Source organism: Camelus dromedarius, chromosome X (genome assembly GCF_036321535.1).
Source record: "Camelus dromedarius isolate mCamDro1 chromosome X, mCamDro1.pat, whole genome shotgun sequence".
NCBI classification, from domain to species: domain Eukaryota; kingdom Metazoa; phylum Chordata; class Mammalia; order Artiodactyla; family Camelidae; genus Camelus; species Camelus dromedarius.
The window spans coordinates 109,405,485-109,424,646 of NC_087472.1; the positions used below are offsets into that span (position 1 = coordinate 109,405,485).

A 19,162-nucleotide genomic window follows, 5' to 3' on the forward strand; every position below is an offset into this window, starting at 1 on the left:
CATTACAGGTTATTACAAGATAGTAAATACAGTTCCCTGTGCTGGACAGCAGGTCCTTGTTGCTTATCTGTTCTGTGTATAGTGGTGTGTATCTGTTCATCCCAAACTCCTACTTTATCCCTCCCACACCCTCTCTCCTTTGGTAACCAGAAGCTTGTTTTCTGTATCTGTGAGTCTATTTCTGTTTTGTAAATAAGTTCATTTGTATCATTTTTTTTTTTTTAAATTTCAGGGGTAAGTGATACCATATGGTTGTCTTTCTCTTTCTGACTGACTTCACTGCGTATAGTAACCTGTGCTGCTGCAAATGGCATTATTTCATTCTTCCTTATGGCCAAGTCATAGTGTGTGCGTCCAAATAAACGGACTTCTTTATCCATTTCTCTGTCCGTGGGCATTGAGGCTGCTTCCAGGGCTTGGCTAGTGTACACAGTGCTGCTGTGAACAGTGGGGTACAGGCATCTCTTCAAGTTAGTTCCCCCCAGGTATACGCCCAGGAGTGGCACTGCTGGGTCATACGGTAAGTCTGTTAAGTTTTTTGAGGAACCTCCATACTGCTCGGCACAGTGTCTGCACCAACCTGCACTCCCACCAGAGGGCTCCCTGTCCTCCACACCCTCCCCAGCACTTACTGTTTGTGGGGCGATACCTCACTGGAGTTTGGATTTGCGTTTCCCTAGTAATTAGTGATGTTGAGTGTCTTCTCGTGGGCCTACTGGCCACCTGCACATCTTCTTTGGAGAAATGTCTATTTAGATCTAAACCCATTGGTTCAATTGGGTTGTTTGGGTTTTGATATTGAACTGTTTGAGCTGTTTGCAAATATTTTCTCCCGGTCTGTAGGCTGTCTTTTGGTTTTGTTTATGGTTTCCTTTGCTGTGCAAAAGGTTTTCGGTTTAATTGGGTGAGTATTATGCTACTGATGTTGAAATGAAACGGGCTACTGTGGATCCTGCCCCTCACGGATTCTCTATTTGAAGATCTGTCTTCTCACTAAGGTTTGTTTGTAACCCCAGACGAACCGTGGGGGAGCTTCTGTGGTCCTCAGTGGGGATGCCCGTGCAGGGTGGTGACAACGCGGAGTCACCGCACGGCCACAATCCCGCTGGAAGTTGGAGACGCTGCTTTCTTCTTTCAACTCTCATGCTGTGAACGCGTCCCTTTGCATGGTCTGTTTAGTGCCATGGGCTTTTTTGGTCTGTTCTGTTGCCTTTTCTTGCTTTTTGCTGGAGATATTTTCTGGTTAAACTGGCCCTGAGCACAGTCCGGAAGGGCTGCACTGTGCTGTCCAGTGAACGGACGTGGCTACATCCTGTCTGTTCAGGGATGAGTTAGGGAGCTGTGGGCTCTGAGTACACTGTTAAGGAAGCAATAACGTGGTGCACCCAGAAAAAGGGAGAGGAAAGTCGCTGATTTATACACAAGGCTGCCTGTGAGGTCCTGGTGATGAAGCTCTGAAAAGGTGGCAAAGTGGCTAAATGTGTGGTTTCTGAGACGAGAACAGATAAGAAACTCCAGGGCAGGCATTATTGCGAGGCTGAATGCTAAAGAAACTGACAGCCCTGCTCCCCAGGCTCCCCAAAATGTTTTCAGCTTGAGGTTTTTAAGCAAAGAAATATTACAATTATGAATTTATAAGAAACGTATAAGCTTAAAAAAAAAAACCAAAAACCCAGAAATATACCAAAATAAGATTAGGTATTGGTTGGCTGACAAAAGTTGGGGACCAGAAGCTCCCAGGAATCTATGCCAGCATGTCCCCAAGAAGCAGCAATCCAGAATTTGCTTATTTGGGGTCCACAGGGATTTTATAAACCATAACCTCTGTGAATAATGCTCATTGCAGAGACCTCCACGCGAAGCGCAGGCCAGTGTTTGCTGAAGCTTGGAAGACAGTGGCCTGTGTGCGCATCTGAAAACAGGCTGTGCAGGACCCCTGACAAGGCAGCTTGTTCACCTGCAGCGTGTTCTCAGCTGCCGGTGTTACTGTCATTCGGGTTTGGTGAAGGCAGCAGAGCAAGAGACAACAGTCAGTCATTGGAAAGACAGTCTGTTCCTGACAGTTCCCAAGGGGAGGACCCGTCCCACCGCACGGGCCACATGGGGAAGCCCAGGGCTGGTCAGGAGGCAGGGGAGCTGTGGTCGAAGCTTTGCTGTGCTTCCTGTGGGGAGGGGCCAGGCAGGCAGGAGACAGTCTTGGGCCTGGCGCGTGGGCTCCAGGGCAGGGGTTTGTCTGTGTGTCTGGCACCTGGCCCTGGGTGGTGAGGGCCCCCAGAGCAGGTGCTGGAGTGTGGTCTCTGGACCAGCTGGTTTGTGCAGGAAAGATACGCAGGTAAGTGGTTTACTCTAGGGACTGGCTACCCTGAGAGGGCGGCCTGCCGGGGCCAGCGTGGCCTGGGACGTCAGAGCATCACAGACAGACAAGAGAACACAAAGGCATGATTCAATCAAAGGCAAGCTGAAAAGACGGGGAGCAACGGGAGGGCAGAAGCCAAGGGTGTAGTTTTAGGAACCTTGAGTTTGAAAAGAAGTGTGATAAGAAGCTGGGGGCACCTGCCCTTCCAGGGAATAGCCCAGGTGGACACAGAAATGGGGAGCTGTTGGCAGGGGGAGAAGACGAGGGCGTGACCCTGGGCTGGGCGGCCCTGGGAGCCGAGCGGCGGATGGGGCCACAGGGCCATGGCTCCTCTGGGGAGAACCGAATCACGCCATAAAGTAGGTAGCGGCCGCTCAGGTTGCCCAGAGCCGCGGGGCATCAGCTGTACCATCATAGAGTCACAGGAAAGCACACTGGACTCCACCCCCTGACCGCTCTCCACCCGGGAGCGTCAGGCCCGCCCTCACCTGGCTCAACACCCGCCCCTCCCTGGGGCTAGAACCGTGCTGCCCTAGACGGTGGCCAGTAGCCACTCTTAGTTTACTTTTAAATTGATTTAAATGAATTAAGTTTAAGAATAGAATTTTTCAGGTGCACTAGCGCTATGTCCGTGGCTTGCCAGGCCCACATGACTGGGGGTCGCCACGTACAGAAGATCCGGTCATCACAGGCAGTATGTTGGACGGCCCCGCCCAGGGTGCTCTGCGCTGACCACCCCCACGGCCACCCTCCTCTCAGTCTGTCCTCAAAGGTCAGCTTCTCCGCGACCCAGGCCGGCCACTTCATTTAAAGCTGTCACCCTCCGTCAGGACGCGTCCTGCTCTCACCTTCTGTGTTTATCCGATCCCCCGTCTATCGTACTCACGCACTTTCTTTATCATTTGTCCCACCCCCTGAGTGTTTCAGGTCGACGGGAACAGCTGCTTCTGGGAGGTTATTTTGCTGCGATGCCTAGAACAGCACCCTTGTTGAAAGAAGGGGTCTGAATGCGCTCATTGACTGACTTACACTTAATGTATCACGTGTACTTCTTTTCCAAAGAAAACAAAAACCCCTTGATGTCTGCTCTATACAAAGTGAAAACCTCAAATCAGGGGGTTCCTCTTTTAACCACCCCTGCTGCCCGCTTGGTATCTGTTTATTTTCTCAGAATGAAAGTTCTTTTTTTCTTGTTCCAAAGTGCTCAGAGCAAGTTCCCACCAGACCTACCCCATTTCATCAAAGCGTTTTCCCCTCTGAAATCCTCCATCAAACGCTTGGCGTGAGCGTTCGGGACAAGATGCTAATCACCCAAGGGGTGCTGCCTTTCACGCCCCGGGGACACCCTGGGTGATTAATAGACCCAGGACGGCCCAGACCTCCTTTCCCACACTCGGCTGCCCAGAGGAGAGACAGACAGAAAATACGCCGCTCCAGCAGCAAGTGAACACGGTTAAGGGGTCTGTGTTCTTGCCTGGCTTGGAAAGCAGGTCTCATTTCAGGAGGGATCCCACACGCGGAAACGCAGGGAGGCGCTTGTGTAAGGCGGGGTGGCGGGGGGGGGGGGCTGTTGGCCCTGTGTCTTCTGTCTGAGCGGGGGCTTGCTCTCCGCAGGGCTCCAGACGGAGCACAGCGCCATCTTCGTGCTGAGGGCAATGCTTTTGTTCTTGCCTGGATTCAAATGCCTCTGCTTTATCAGAAACACGTAGCATCCAGAGACCTGTGAGGACTCTGTCTCGCAGTCCAGGAAGTCAGAGAACGGCCGCTCAGTGTCACCCTTTCTCGGGGGACTGTCTTACCGTGGACGCCGCGGCTAGGCTGTTCTCAACACCTCCCTGGAGTCACTGTGCTATGACTTTACTCACTTTTTTAATCTGGTTCTCTTATTTCAGTGCAGTTTTCCTGTGACAGCACATTACTTTTTCCCTAACTTCATTCTTTGAAATTTCTTTTGAGGTAGTCAGCTTACAATGTCCTGTCAGTTTCTGGTATACAGCATGTTTCAGTCATTCCTTTTCAGATTCTTTTTCATTGTAGGTTAGTTACTACGAGATACTGAATGTAGTTCTCTGTGCTCTACAGTAGGACCTTGTTTATCTGTTTTATATACAGCAGTTTGTATCTGCAAATCCCAAACTCCCAGTTAACCCCTCCTCACTCCCTTCCCTGCCAGCAACCACACCCGACTTCATTTTTAATAATGAACCAGTGATGAGAATTTTGTGAGGCCCGTGTCCTCAGGTCCACGTGTGCATTTTTAGATCACGCACAGGGTTGTTCTTCCTTGTGTTCTCTTGTGTTTTCAGACCATGGGGCTCTGTGGAGTGTCTTGCAGACTGTTCTTTTTGCTTTGTCTTGACAATACAGATCCCGGTGTCAGTCGGTATCACGTGCAGTGGTTTCCAGAAGTCTGCGCCCAAAACACATCCGCCGGGCTGGAGGCGTCCTCGGGCACGACCCAGGTGAGGGGTGGCCGTGATGCTTGAGTGTCACTGAGACTCACCGGATCTGGGTGTAAAACTGGACAGAGAGAGGTGCGAACTCCATGTCCAGTGGGTCCGTCGTTCTCACCATGTAGCTGTGGGACAGGTGACTAGGTGACACCAGGAGACAGAGGTCACACGGTCACTCACCCCTTTGTCCCTTCACAGTGCCACAGGGGGACTGCCAGGGCTCAGGGCTCATGCTTCCAGTCTCTGTGTGTTCCAGCTTAATTGCACAAGAGCTCTGAATTACTTTCTGAATTCTGACCTGGCACTGGGCCTAATGTCTCATTTCCTCAGTGAATTTCTGTACAACAGTCACTGAGCGTCTTGCTTTGTTACGTCCCTGACTCCCGCCCGCTCATCCAGGTAGGGAAATATATGGCCTGTCCTGTACACCACACACCGACTTTAAGGTCTATTAAAATCCTTGGGGCCAGTAACTGTCAGGATGACTCAAGACATTATTCCAAGTATTTTGGAGTAATGCAGAAGTCATGGCAGAGAATCAACAAACCAACAAAATGTTTCAGAGGGCGTACCCGCTGTCCGTGACAGCAATGCCTGTGTAATAGATCACACAGTAGAAACTGTCTAAAGACATGGTCCCCAGGGTACAAAATATTGACGTGTGATATTTAACAAGGCAGTTTACCTTCTGTACATTTTCTAAAGCACCCAGTACAGTGTTTTTAGAATCGTATCTCATCACCTAAGCAGGCAGATAAAACAGATCCCCAGGTTTGCAGAAACACACAGCCTAGTGCTGGGTTTGACTTGTCCCCACTTGTGGTCACCAGACTTAACTCCTTAAATCCTTAAGCTCTTCCCAGACTTTGTGCCCTTTGGTTAAAAAAGATCGAAGGAAAGAAACCCTTTTAAGAAGGGAAACCCCCTTGAAAAGCCGAGCAAGGAATAAGCAGTGGCGGCAGGGCTCAGTAACCATTCTGCGGGCAGACGGCGCGGCCGGGGAACCGTGAGGAAGCCGGCTTATTGTCACCGGGCTGGCCAACCCCGGGCTTATCTTCAGGAGCTCGAAGATGACAATCATCACTTACTGAGTGTACCTAACGTGTCAGGTAGAAATAAGAGTCAGAATCCGCAAAGAGCGCCCAGCTCAGGGCTCGGAACTTGCCTGTTTCCATTTTTAAACGGCGCTTAGACCCACTTAATTCAGGCGATGGCGCGTCCGCGGCGCGAGGGCCCCTGAGATCCCTGCGAGGCGGGTCCTGAGAGGCTCCCTCTGGCTCCCAGTGTATTCCCGTACGAAGTGCTGAAGGAAAGAGGCTGGTGCTGCCTCCGGGTCACTTGGCGCGAGTGCTAACCGGCCGTGTGTGGCCCCCCCCCCCGCCCCCAGCCCCCGCCTCGAGCGCTCAGGGAAGGACGTGGCTCCCCTTCTGTTTTCACTCTGCTCTCACGCTCTCCCCTCACCCACGGTGCTGTGTGGCAGGGACCCCAACCTTCTCCCCAAGGGTCCCAAACACGTTCCGCCTGCAGCTTTCGCACGTGTCCGCGGAGCCCTGGTAACTTACGCCGCAGCGGAGACGCGGAACCCAGCAGGCCCCGAGGGAGAAACCTCGTTACGAGCTTGTTCCGAGTCTAAACGTCGCCTTTCCCTGTTAGTGTAACGTTACATCCTGAGCCTCCTACTCCTCCGAGGTTGAGTCTGGCTTTCGTAATCCTGTTTAATCACTGTTCCGGCGGGAAGCAATCGCAGCGCTCCAAGAAGGGGAGGAAACACACACTGCTGAAGAGCATCTTCATTTTCTTAAGGAAAAGCGTAGACCTGAGCCTGTGTCTCAGAGGAGCCTGAGTTAGCGTTCTTGTTTTTTTCTAATGGCGCACCGAGGATTGAACCCAGGACCCTGTGCATACTAAGCACACACTCTATCACTGAGCTAGACCCTCCCCGCCACGTTCGCTTTTTTATATTAGAAAAAGCTAGGTTTGTATTTCCAGTTTTACACCACCGCCCCCGCTGCTGCCAACTCCCGAACACTGGTGTGACGGCTGCTCGGATGTGGCATCACCACGGCCCTGTTCGTCTGGGGAGGCTGTGTCCCACCCCGTGGGAGCGTGTGGCAGCTGTAACTCATCCAGGCAGGGCCACCGCCTCCCCTGCGCTTTCTACAGAAGCCAGGCTGCACAGTCCGTAGCAGGAAAGCCACCTTGTTGGAATACGATTTCCTCCCATGAGAGTTCGTGCCAGCGTATTCTCCCTCTCTCTTGCTCCAGGAAAATTACATGATTCTCCAAGATCTGTCATTTTCCTGCAAATACAAGGTGACCGTCCAACCAGCGCGGCCGAAGGGCCGCTTGAAGGCGGAAACCGCTTTCTTTACGACTCCGCCGTGCTCCGCTCTCAAGGCGAAAAACCACAAGCACGTGAGCTGCCCCGGAGAAGCAGGTCCGTTTCCCCCCAGCCCCCAGGAGGGCGTCTGTGATGCTGGCCACTGACCTTGTTCCCAAACCTCCTTTCACAAGACCCTCAAAACTAAAAGTACCACCCCCCGTTTTTAAACATTTTAAATTGAAGTATAGTTGGTTTACAGTGTTGGGTTAGTTCTTGGTGTACAGCACAGTGACTGAGTTACACGTGTATTTCTTTTCCTATTCTTTCTTATTATAGGTTATTACCTATTATATTATATACTGAGTATAGGTCCCTGTGCTGTACAGTAAGACCTTGTTGTTTGTCTATTTTATATATAGTAGGTAGCATCTGCTAACCCCAAACTCCTAACTTATCCCTCCCCTATCCCTCTGGTAACCAAAAGTTTGTTTTTTATGTACTTACTTACAAAACAAAGGCACCCCCCCTTTCTAAGCTGCAGGGCGGTAGCCAAGGTGACAGGTAGTGTCGTGTGAAGGCAGGCATCACTTCATGATTCCAGCAGCACTGGAAAGACGTCCTTCCCTGGCACTACTATCTAGAAATGAAGCCAAATGTGTCTACTGCTTGTGCACATTTCATGTAAATTATGTCATTTTTATCCTTACCAGGGGAGTTATCTTCAGACGTTCCAACATCACCCCATGCCCTACCCTGTCTGGATCTTCTAAAGCTCCTTTCCTACATTGGGACAACTATCTCAAATGCAGTCCCCAGAATCCTAGAAACCTGTGGCACCTTTCATATTGACCCTTCTCACTGCAGTCACCCCTGTGCTGTAAGAAAGGGCCCAGTCCTGCCAGATCGCAAAATTCCTTCTCCTCCTTCCATCTCCAAAGCAGAACTCTGGCCTGGAAGGACTTAGCACAAAGGCGCCGGTCGAGGCTCCTGCTCCACCCCTTACCCTCTCGGTCGCAGAGGGGCCCATCTGACCCCGGGCTCACGACGGAGGATGCATGGCCTCCACCCTAGCCCCCGAGAGTGGCTGCCAGAAATCCGCAGGAGGCCGGTGACACGGCCGTGTCCCATCGCTGTTCGGTCCTAACCCTGGTTTTTCCCTCTTCCTGCTGGTGCAGGTCACGTTCATTCCAGGGGTCCCGCCAAGCCCGAGAACCTGTCTGCCTCCTTCGTGGTCCACGACATGAACATCACAGGGCACTTCTCCTGGACAATGGCCAAGGCCCACCTCCTCCAGCCCAGGACTGGCTTCCAAGTGACGTGGGCCGAGGTCACGACTGAGAGCAGACAGAACAGCCTCCCCAACAGCATCATCTCGCAGTCCCAGATCCTGCCTTCGGTGGGTGCCCTGGCCCCTCAGGGGTCCCGCCACTGGGACCGTCCTCGGGGTTCCTCAGGGTCAGAGGCGGCTGTTTCTGTCACGGGAGCGAGGGCCACGTGACTGAGTGTCCGGTGTACCCTGTCTTCCTACTGTGGTTTTGCGAGTATTAACAAGTGTTACAAACCATCGTCTAGGTCAGTTCTCATTATCACAGCCAGCTCGTCAACAGACTCATCCTGTCTCTGTGGTCTGCAAGTGATTTAACCGTTTTCTTCCATCTTTGTTAACCCCGTGTCCCTCAGGTCCACGTGGACGTGTCCTGTTTGAAGCGTTATATTGGGGGAAAACAGCTCAAAGAAGCTTGTTCTTTCTCTTCCTTTCCCCTTCAAACTGGGCCAGAGCCCATAATGAGTTGGCCTGTCTTCCAGGCCACTTAATTCCTTGGCTTGGGGGGAAAAAAAAACAAACACGTGTGGGCTTTTACCCTCTCTAAAAATGCCCTTAGAATGTGCAACTCCTGCTCCAAAAAGGAAAAAATTCCATGGAATTAGAAAGTAATTATTCTATGTATGGGTATTAGGTTTTATTCAATTTTGAGAAAAATGTGTTGGCCTAAAAATAAACATTTTCAGCTAGGAGCATTGACAGATATTGTATTTTAAGGAACGCAGTTGGCTCGTTCACTGAGATTTGGATGATCAACAATTCACATCACAAGATGTGCAGAGGAAAACTTGAAACCCTGGGAAAGTCTTACGCTGAGGAATAAAAAATGCAGTCTGCAGGGTGAGCCCTGAGAACCGGCCTCTTGGCACGTTTTAACTCTGCCCAGGGCCTTTGCTGCCGGGCGCTGGGTGCTGACACAGCCGGGCAGGATCCTGGCCCACGGGACACACATTCCCCCAATTATGCAGCGGCGGAAAAAGCAACCCGTCCTGCGCTGACGGGACAGAGGGAGAGGGTCACGGAACAAGAGGCCCTTGTGTGTGGGGTTTTCCAAAGGTCCCTGATGAGGGTCTCCCCTTCTGCCCCGCCCCCAGGATCATTACGTCCTGACAGTCCCCAACCTGAGGCCGGCCACCCTCTACCGCCTGGAGGTGCAGGTGCTGACCGCGGGCGGGGAGGGACCCGCCACCATCAAGACCTTCCGCACCCCGGACCTCCCGCCTCCAGCGGCGGCGCACCGTGAGTACCGCCCTGACGGGCCCTGGCCCCACCCCGGCCCGCCCCGGCCCCGCCCCCACTCTGGCTCCACCCCGCCCTCGCTGTAGCCCCGCCCCTGCTCTGGCTCCACCCTCACCCCGCTCTAGCCCCGCCCCCTGCACCTGGACATTCCTGGTGAAAAGCCAGAATAGATACGTCAGTGCAGGTTCCTACGAAGAGAGCACTCTCTGTGTCTGAGCTCCTCTCTCCCATGTGGGCCTACTTCCGGGAGGTTATTACACCTCCCTGGGAGCCTGAGTTGTTCCTGGTGCCCTGCCCTCTCCCCCCTCTTCTTCCTTTCCACACTTCCGTTTTTTCCCACATAATGCATTCTCTTCCTTGTCTTTTAATCATAAATACAGATGGGGGCAGAAAAACCTACACTCTCATAGTAATCTTCATTTTTCTTTTAAATTAGGATTTTCAAATAGGACAATATAGGAAGTCATATTTTTGCTAAGGAGCTTATGTTCTTTCTACAGGTATCTGAGTAGTCATCTAAATTAAGACTCTGACCCAAATCACTCTACTTGACTTACTGCTAAATCAACTAGATTACAAAGAGCTGTCACCTATTCTTTTCAAAACAGTGAGCCTCTTGTTGGTTTTCAAATTATGTACTTTGTTAATTTTTTCCCCAGCTTAAAACCTAAAAAAAAGCCATGGCAAAGGGCTGTGTGTTAATAAAATTGAGACGTCACCCTAGTTTTACTTCTGTTGATGGCTCACATTTGCCCCCGTGGCTTTTTACACTTACAATTTAAGGACACATAAAACCACGGAGGGAGAGATTCGTGGCCCCTTGTTTGTAAGGGCTGGCTGAATGCTGTCCCGATGTTCCCCCACTGAAATTCTGGGTAATAGAAGTATATGCTAATTTTTAAACTTTCTGAGGAACTACAGAGGATTTTGGTTTGCTTACGTAACTGTAAACTTAAAGGAGCTTGCCGCCTTTCTCTTGTGGTTTTATGATTTGGGGGAGGGAACAGACGAGACGGGGAGGGGAAGAGGAGAGGCGGAAGGAAGGAACGCGCGCAAGTTCAGAGTCAGCACGGGAAGGACCGGACGGACGTGGACGCAGGCGGCGAGCCCGTGTCTGATGCCTCCTGCTGTTTGCTCAGCATTGTGACACCGCTGTCCCGTCACTTTCTAGGGCCCCACCTTAAGCACCGTCATCCCCAGCATTACAGGCCTTCTCCAGGAAGATACTGAGCTGCTCCACGGGGAGTCTGAACCGCGCGGACCTGCACGCTAGCGGGACGTCCAGGACTAGCCCGCCTCCCGGCGGGAGCGGGAGGTGCTTCCAGGGGCCTCACGCTCCCGTCTACCCGCGGTGCCCCCGCCTTCCGCCGGCCCTGGACGCACCTGGAAACCAGCGACGGACACCCAGCGAGCCCCCGGGGGTGGGGAGACCAGGCCTAATCCTGCCTCCCAGTGTGGCCTGGCCAACCCCAGTGCAGCCCTGCAGGTCTGACACGTCCCTGACCTGGGAGCCGCGGCTTCTCAAAACACTCCTGCGCAGCACACAGTTTCCGCACGTCCGAGGTATACGCGTGTGAAGCAGAAAGGTACCAGCGAACGTTCTGAAGTTAAGTCACTGATTTGACTGGAAAACCCCACTAAGCTTAGACAGTTTTAGGGCCGACTTATTCAGATATTTCTTAAGATGCTTTTTATCACGTGTGATTTTTTTTTAACGGAAAATTTGTGACCTGTCATGTACCAATTAATTAGAACTTAACGAGCACCCGCTTCAAGCACCAAAGCTCCATTTTGTACGAAGGCAAATAAGAGTTCTGAAAACGAGGATGAGCAGAACACATCCACAACAGGAGGGCGTCAGTCAGTGCTTTATGCTGCTACCCAGGCTCTGCCTTGGAGAAATTAAAATGCTTTTCTGGGGATACATTTAAATATTTCATCCTACAGTACGAGAGATTTCCCTGATACATTATTTATTTTTCCCTTAGTGTGGAAATCAGCTGCTGGTGTACTTTGTCACTTTCATGGATCGAAAACTTGACAAAACCTCTTGCTTGAAAGGAAAGAATCCCAACTATGGCATATTTTCTGATCTTTACTGAGACCTGCTTTTTCTCAAAGCAAGCTATTGGTTTGGTAGAAATTAAAATCTCCGTGCAGTAAAGAAAGGCAGAGGGGCCTTGATGGGTACAGAAGGACAGCTACTTACCTTTGATTAACCTTTCTTTACTCTTTGAAATCTATTATATCTTATTTGAAAAATGTTCCCAGGCTCTAAACCTTCCCTTTATAGCATAAACTCTAGTCAAAACATGTTGTCAATATATAGCATTGCAAGATACACTGGGGCAGCCCTAAACCCAGAAATGTTTAGTTTAATACGGTTTTTTCCTCCAGGAAATACCCATATATACATTTTGAAATAGGTGTATGTGTATGTGAGTCTGTATATGCACGTGTGTGTACATGCATATATGTACCTGTAAACATACACACAAACTCACACACACATATGCCTGAAGTAGAAATCACTTAAGGAACTGTTTTCACAGCTCACCAAGCTGGATAAAGATACGGTTCTTCTAAAGATCATGAGGACAATCTATTTTCCCCACCGATATTGGTTCTATGAGGAAAGAACAACTTATCAGAATCAAACAGTTTAATGGGAAGGCTCCCTCGTGTCATGCTCTACACAGGTCAAGTCAAACAAGGACATTTTCAGGATCGGTTTCCTTGGGTTTTCACGGCGGGACTTGGTGCCGGTCATTTTGTCGGGGCTCCTTAGAGCCAGCAGGTGCCCTGACCACTCCTGGCAGGTGGAAGAGGAGACAGAAGTTTGCTGTGTGAGGCTTCACGCTCTGTCTAAAAGCAGAGGCCACAGAAGACGCAGAGCACCTATTTCTATTGCTACATTCAGGATGCCTACCATTCAGGAACACAGCCTTCCTACCGTGGTCAGGGAAACCCCCTGGTTCCACAAGTTACATATTTTGAGTGGAGAGAACAGGAAATGCGGCCTTCATTTGAAACACCCCTGAGCTTGAGCAAACAGATCTTCTCTGAAACTACCATTTATTCCACTGCCACTGCCAGCACCTGAATTTCAAATTCTTAAAATTTCAAAAATGGAGACTTCAAATTATTGGCCACGAGTGTCTCTTCTACCTTAATTTGCCCTGAACAAATCCAGGTATTTGTGCCAGCAAATCTTTGTACTGTTGTATAGTTTAAAATGCAGGCATATATGCACAGATACAAAATACGATTAAATTATTAAGTAAGTTTACTTTTATAACATTTAACGATGTTTCTTTTTAATAGACATTGAGTGAATATATTTTTAGTTCAGATAAAGGTTCTAAAGCTTACACCTTCCTTGAAAAATCTAAAGCAGCTCTTATGAGCATTTAATTTTTCTATAATGTTCAGTAATTTAAATTTCATTAGTCTTATTGGAAGAAAAATGCTATAAATTAGGCAATAAAAAATGGTTCTTTTGTAAATTTCAGTCATCTTCAATAATATGCAAATGAGCAAAGACAGAATGACAACCTTTTGAATTTTTCAAATGTGACTGCCCTAATAAAAAGCTGAAAGTCTGTTTTTTATTTAAAACATAGTTTTAGTGGCTGATTCTCTGATATGTTTTACTGAAATTAGATGCATTTCTCTCATAAAAAAAATACAAAGTGATAGTAGTTACTCTCTAAAAAACTGAGCTCATGAGAAATATGCAGTCACCCAACACAGGGGCTCACTCAGTTTACATCGCGGCTTCGTGTTCTGTTTTTTGAGAGCATCCGTCCTCAGCGGTGGGCTGATCTGCGCTGCCCTGTGTTCTAAGTGGACTCTGTGGGGCCATAAACAAATGCGTGTCCCTTCACAGCAGCCGCTGGTTTAGTATGACATATTAAAGACAGTAAGGTTGATGACAGGTAATGTTTTGAAATGCTTGTTAAACAAAATTCAAAGTTTAAAAATACCTCTCTGCCCCAGAAACCTGAAAGAACCTATAACCCACCACAGAGCCGGCTTTCTGCCCTCGGCACTGCTGAGATCTGGGGCTGCGTGGTCCTCTGTGGTGGGACATCCTGGGCACTGCAGGATGGTGATGCCAGGAGTGCCCCCCCCCCCAGGTGTAACCAGCACCAGGTCCCAGACATCGCCCACCATCCGGGGGATGAGGGTGCCCCTGGTGGCGAGTCGCTGCATCCAGGGTAATCGTTACTGAAGGATGAGAATCTGCCCTGGGTGGGGAACCGAGTAAACCGCAGGAGAAGCGACAGCTGGGAGGTTATCACACGTGACTTAAAGCCCTACGTGTACCTTTTATCTCCACTGAAAAAGCTGACGAGAAGGCTGAGCTTGGGCTCGTGTCTGCCTCACAAGGACGCACGGGAGTTCTGTCCTACGGCTGCATCCCCGTCACCTATGGTAACAGCGCGTTCACTTAGTGCCCTTCCTACGGCGGCGGCGGTGTGTGCCGTGGAGGCAAGTGTCCTCATTCCCGGGACTGCAAATCTCTCTAAATCTTGTTATGCGAACGTTCACATTGTCACCAGAACACAGAGGCTAAGTACCTGTTGCATGTACTTTAAAATTCACTTAAAATACAAATAAACGCGTAAAGAAGGCGACTCTGCTCTGTGGTTTTGCATGGACTCACCGTGTTCTGAATGTTTTACCAAGTTACACAGCTCACAGAGTAATGACCACAGGTCTGTACGCAGAGCTGTCATTACTTCTTGTTTACTTAATTATATTGTAGTGTGCAGATGACTGAACGGCTCCCTTCTCATCCAGACGGCTTATAGACACGTCCTTTAGAGTGGTCGCTTAAAGTCAATATTTATTTATGTATGTAATAAAAAAAGATTGATTTCTGTGTGTGTGTCTGTCATGTTTAGAGAGAAGTAATCTTGTAAAAAAGTTTGTAAAAAAACAAAAAAGTATTGTAAATAGACACTTATCTATTGTAAGTAGATATTCCGTGACTTACTGTCTTCATGTTAGAGTTTGTACATACTGATTCCCTAATAAAGGATCTTTAAACCTGCCCAGGGGACTAGATTCCTTTTCTGCCTGAAAAAAACATACACACCCATTTTTTTTTCCATCTAAAAAGGAAAATTAACAGTTCCCTGTGATCTCAGGGAGACTTAACAAGCTCACTCCCCCTGTCTGTCTGAATGGAAGCTGAGGGCTGCTCAGCACCAGTCAGAACTTCCTCCTGACGGAATTATTTATGGTTCGACAGTCAACGCTTCAGAATTCTTTCATCGCATTTAAAACCACTACTGATGGTTTTGGTGGCATCTGCTACCAACAGTCTGATTTTAAATCACCATCCCCCCCAGAATAGATCCGTAAAATGGAAGGTATGGGTCGGGCTAGTAAGCTTTCGCCCACATTCCTGTGTTTTCAGGCCATTGGAGGCTCCTGTGTCCAAGAGGAGGTGGGAGAGGTTACTGTGTCCCCCGGGCTGACACACGGTGCACCCAGGGCATCTCCTTGGGTGAATCAGAAGAATGCTGGCCCGTGAACATGAGGGGTAAAGTGTTACCTAGAAAACCTGGCTTATTTCTGCATAAATTCGCCTATTTATTTACGTATACATCTATTCATTAGAAATGCCCTTAGGTTCTGCCGTGGGCCTGGTCCCGTCCTGTGGGCGGGACCCTGACTAGGAATGGCGGGAGAGCCCTGGCTTTGTCTGCGGGGTAAATGATCCCTCTGATTTTCAAATGAAGAGTAAGCAGAGGTGACGACGACGTCGGGGGAGCCCTCCTGGTCCTGCCCTGGCTTTGACCCTTACCCTCCTGAGCACGGCTACCGAGGCCACCCTGCTGCCTGAGCCCCGTCACCACAGAGGCGTCAGCCTGAATGACCCCCGCCCCGGACGCTCCCATGTCCCCGGCTGCTCCCCACAACTGCACGGCCTGCGGCCCACCTGCGGGCCCTCCACCCTCCAGTCTTGCACCTTCTCCTGCAAAGAGCAGGGCAACGGTGGGTCCCCCGCCAGAGGTCAGGCTGGAGGGCTACAAGAAAAACTCGACTTCCGCCACATGCTTTCCCCTCGGGCTACACTGTAAGGTCCAGGGGGCTGCTGGGCAGGTGGGATGCCACAGCAGAGACTCAGACCCAATGAGTATTTTTAACATTGTTTCTCTTGGGGACATGTTTTCACACAGATGTGTCCTGAGAACATGACTTTGCTCTAATTGGAGGACATTTCTATACACCAGCCACTGAAGGGAACTGTCACATGCAGAGACGGAGCTGTGACTGACAGAATTTTAAAAAGAGAAAGGATAGGGGCCCTCTTGTGCCATGAACATGGACGGTGCCTGTCCTTTCTCTGCCTCTGACCCCCAGTGCAAAGACTTTCCCTCTCCACGGATACTGTGAGGGTTGTAAATAGCTATGCAGAGGTGCTGCGAAATTCCAAAGAGAGAGAGAGAGTGTGTGTGTGTGTGTGTCTAAAAATGTCAGATAACTGGGGGGTTATCCCTAAATAATTTACTGCAACTAATAGGAATTAATTACATTTGCACCAGTACTTTCTGTCATCAATCCCTGGGGGTCACGGAACGTATTTTACAATAAGATGAGGAAAGTGAACAGCTCATCTAGGGTCTCTAAGAGTGAAAGGCTCTGATCTACGGACAACAAAGTAGGAGGAACTTGGCAAGGCAAAGACTAAGAATGACAACATTTACAATTAAGACATCAACGGTGGCTTCACCGGGGAATTCTACCAAACATACAAAGAAGAACTCATACCAGTCCTTCTCAAACTCTTCCAGACGACTGAAAAGCAGGGAATACTCCCAAACTCATTCTATGAAGCCACCATCACCCTGATACCAAAACCAGACAAAGACACTACCAAAAAAGAGAATTATACGCCAATATCACTGATGAACATAGACACCAAAGTCCTCACCAAAATATTAGCAAATAGAATCCAACAACACATAAAAAAGGTTACAAATCATGACCAAGTGGGGTTCATCCCAGGGACACAAGGGTGGTTCAACATATGCAAATTAATCAATGTAATACATCACATCAACAAGAGAAAGGACAGAAACCACATGATCATCTCAATAGATGCAGAAAAAGCATCTGATAAAATTCAACACCCATTTATGATAAAAACTCTCACCAAAGTGGGTATAGAGGGAACATATCTCAACATAATAAAAGCTATGTATGACAAACCTACAGCCAGCATAGTACTCAATGGTGAAAAACTCAAAAACTTCCCACTAAAATCTGGGAAAAGACAAGGATGCCCACTCTCACCACTCCTATTCAACATAGTCCTGGAAGTCCTAGCCACAGCAGTCAGGCAAGAGAAAGAAATAAAAGGGATCCAAATTGGAAAAGAAGAGGTAAAAGTGTTGCTATATGCTGACGACATGTTACTATATATAGAAAACCCTAAAAGGTCCACACAAAAACTACTAGAGCTGATCGAAGAATTCAGCAAGGTAGCAGGTTACAAGATTAACGTTCAAAAATCAGCTGCATTTCTTTACACTAATGACGAATCAACAGAAAAAGAAAGTAAAGAAACAATCCCCTTGAAAATAGCACCCAAAGTAATAAAATACCTAGGAATAAATCTAACCAAGGAGGTGAAAGAATTACACACAGAAAACTATAAACCATTGATGAAGGAAATTAAAGAAGACTTTAAAAAATGGAAAGTTATCCCATGCTCTTGGATTGGAAGAACCAATATTGTTAAAATGGTCACACTGCCCAAGGCAATCTACAGACTTAATGCAATCCCTATCAAATTACCCAGGACATATTTCACAGAACTAGAACAAATCATAATAAAATTTATATGGAACCATCAAAGACCTAGAATTGCCAAAGCATTACTGAAGGAAAAGGAAAGAGGCTGGAGGAATAACTCTCCCAGACTTCAGACAATACTACAGAGCTACAGTCATCAAGACAGCATGGTATTGGTACCAAAACAGACATATAGACCAATGGAACAGAATAGAGAGCCCAGTAATGAACCCACAAACTTTTGGTCAACTAATCTTCAACAAAGGAGGCAAGAATATACAATGGAATAAAGACAGTCTCTCCAGCAAATGGTGTTGGGAAACCTGGACAGCTGCATGTAAATCAATGAAGCTAGAACACTCCCTAACACCATACACAAAAATCAACTCAAAATGGATCAAAGACTTAAACATAAGACAAGATACAATAAACCTCCTAGAGGAAAACACAGGCAAAACATTATCTGACATACATCTCAAAAATGTTCTCCTAGAACAGTCTACTCAAGCAATAGAAATAAAAGCAAGAATAAACAAATGGGACCTAATTAAACTTACAAGCTTCTGCACAGCAAAGGAAACCATAAGTAAAACAAAAAGACAACCTACAGAATGGGAGACAATTTTTGCAAATGAAACTGACAAAGGCCTGATCTCCAGAATATATAAGCAGCGCATACGACTTAATAAGAAAAAAACAAACAAACCCAATCCAAAAATGGGCAGAAGACCTAAACAAGCAATTCTCCAAGGAATAAATACAAATGATCAGTAGGCACATGAGAAAACGCTCAGTATCACTAATTATCAGAGAAATGCAAATCGAAACTACAATGAGCTATCACCTCACACCAGTCAGAATGGCCATCATTCAAAAGTCCACAAGTGACAAATGCCGGAGAGGCTGTGGAGAAAAGGGAACCCTCCTACACTGCTGGTGGGAATGCAGTTTGGTGCAGCCACTGTGGAAAACAGTGTGGAGATTCCTCAAAAGACTAGGAATAGACTTACCATATGACCCAGGAATCCCACTCCTGGGCATATATCCAGAAGGAACCGTACTTCATAAAGACACCGTCACCCCAATGTTCATAGCAGCACTATTTACAATAGCCAAGACATGGAAACAGCCTAAATGTCCATCAGCGGATGACTGGAAAAAGAAGAAGTGGTATATTTATACAATGGAATAGTACTCAGCCATAAAAACTGACAACATAATGCCATTTGCAGCAACATGGATGCTCCTGGAGAATGTCATTCTAAATGAAGTAAGCCAGAAAGAGAAAGAAAATAGACTTACAGACACAGAACACAAACTTGTGGTCGCCAAGGGGGCTGAGGGTGGGGAGAGAGACTGAGATTTCAAAATCGCAGAATAGGTAAACAAGATTATACTGTATAGCACAGGGAAATATATACAAGATCTTATGGTAGCTCACAGAGAAAAAAATGTGAAAATGAATATATATATGTTCATGTATAACTGAAAAATTGTGCTCTACACTGGAATTTGACACATTGTAAAATGATTATAAATCAATAAAAAATGTTAAAAAAAAAAAAAAAAAGACAAACGGTAAGTGTGAAAAGTAAGCAGAGGCACTGAGAGGGCATTTATAAGATGCGGAGAATAGGGCAGAGAAAGAGTAAGGA

The 19,162-nt window shown here is 48.1% G+C and overlaps 1 protein-coding gene and 1 long non-coding RNA gene across 4 annotated transcripts in view; one reads left to right on the forward strand and one right to left on the reverse strand.

The window, feature by feature from the left end:
* LOC105105077 (anosmin-1) overlaps positions 1 to 14,754 on the forward strand; it is a 170,631-nt gene extending 155,877 nt beyond the window's left edge. For both annotated transcript variants that reach the window (XM_031445982.2, XM_064482614.1), the window contains 5 exons: positions 4,724 to 4,818; positions 7,075 to 7,246; positions 8,308 to 8,528; positions 9,551 to 9,695; positions 10,867 to 14,754. In XM_031445982.2, the coding sequence (XP_031301842.1) occupies positions 4,724 to 4,818; positions 7,075 to 7,246; positions 8,308 to 8,528; positions 9,551 to 9,695; positions 10,867 to 10,925 (692 nt within the window). In that variant the 3' untranslated portion in view covers positions 10,926 to 14,754. The remainder of the gene's footprint in view (positions 1 to 4,723; positions 4,819 to 7,074; positions 7,247 to 8,307; positions 8,529 to 9,550; positions 9,696 to 10,866) is intronic.
* The window catches only part of LOC135320091 (uncharacterized), a 483,416-nt gene that overhangs the window by 32,734 nt on the left and 431,520 nt on the right, over positions 1 to 19,162 (reverse strand). The gene's annotated exons all lie outside the window — the stretch shown is intronic.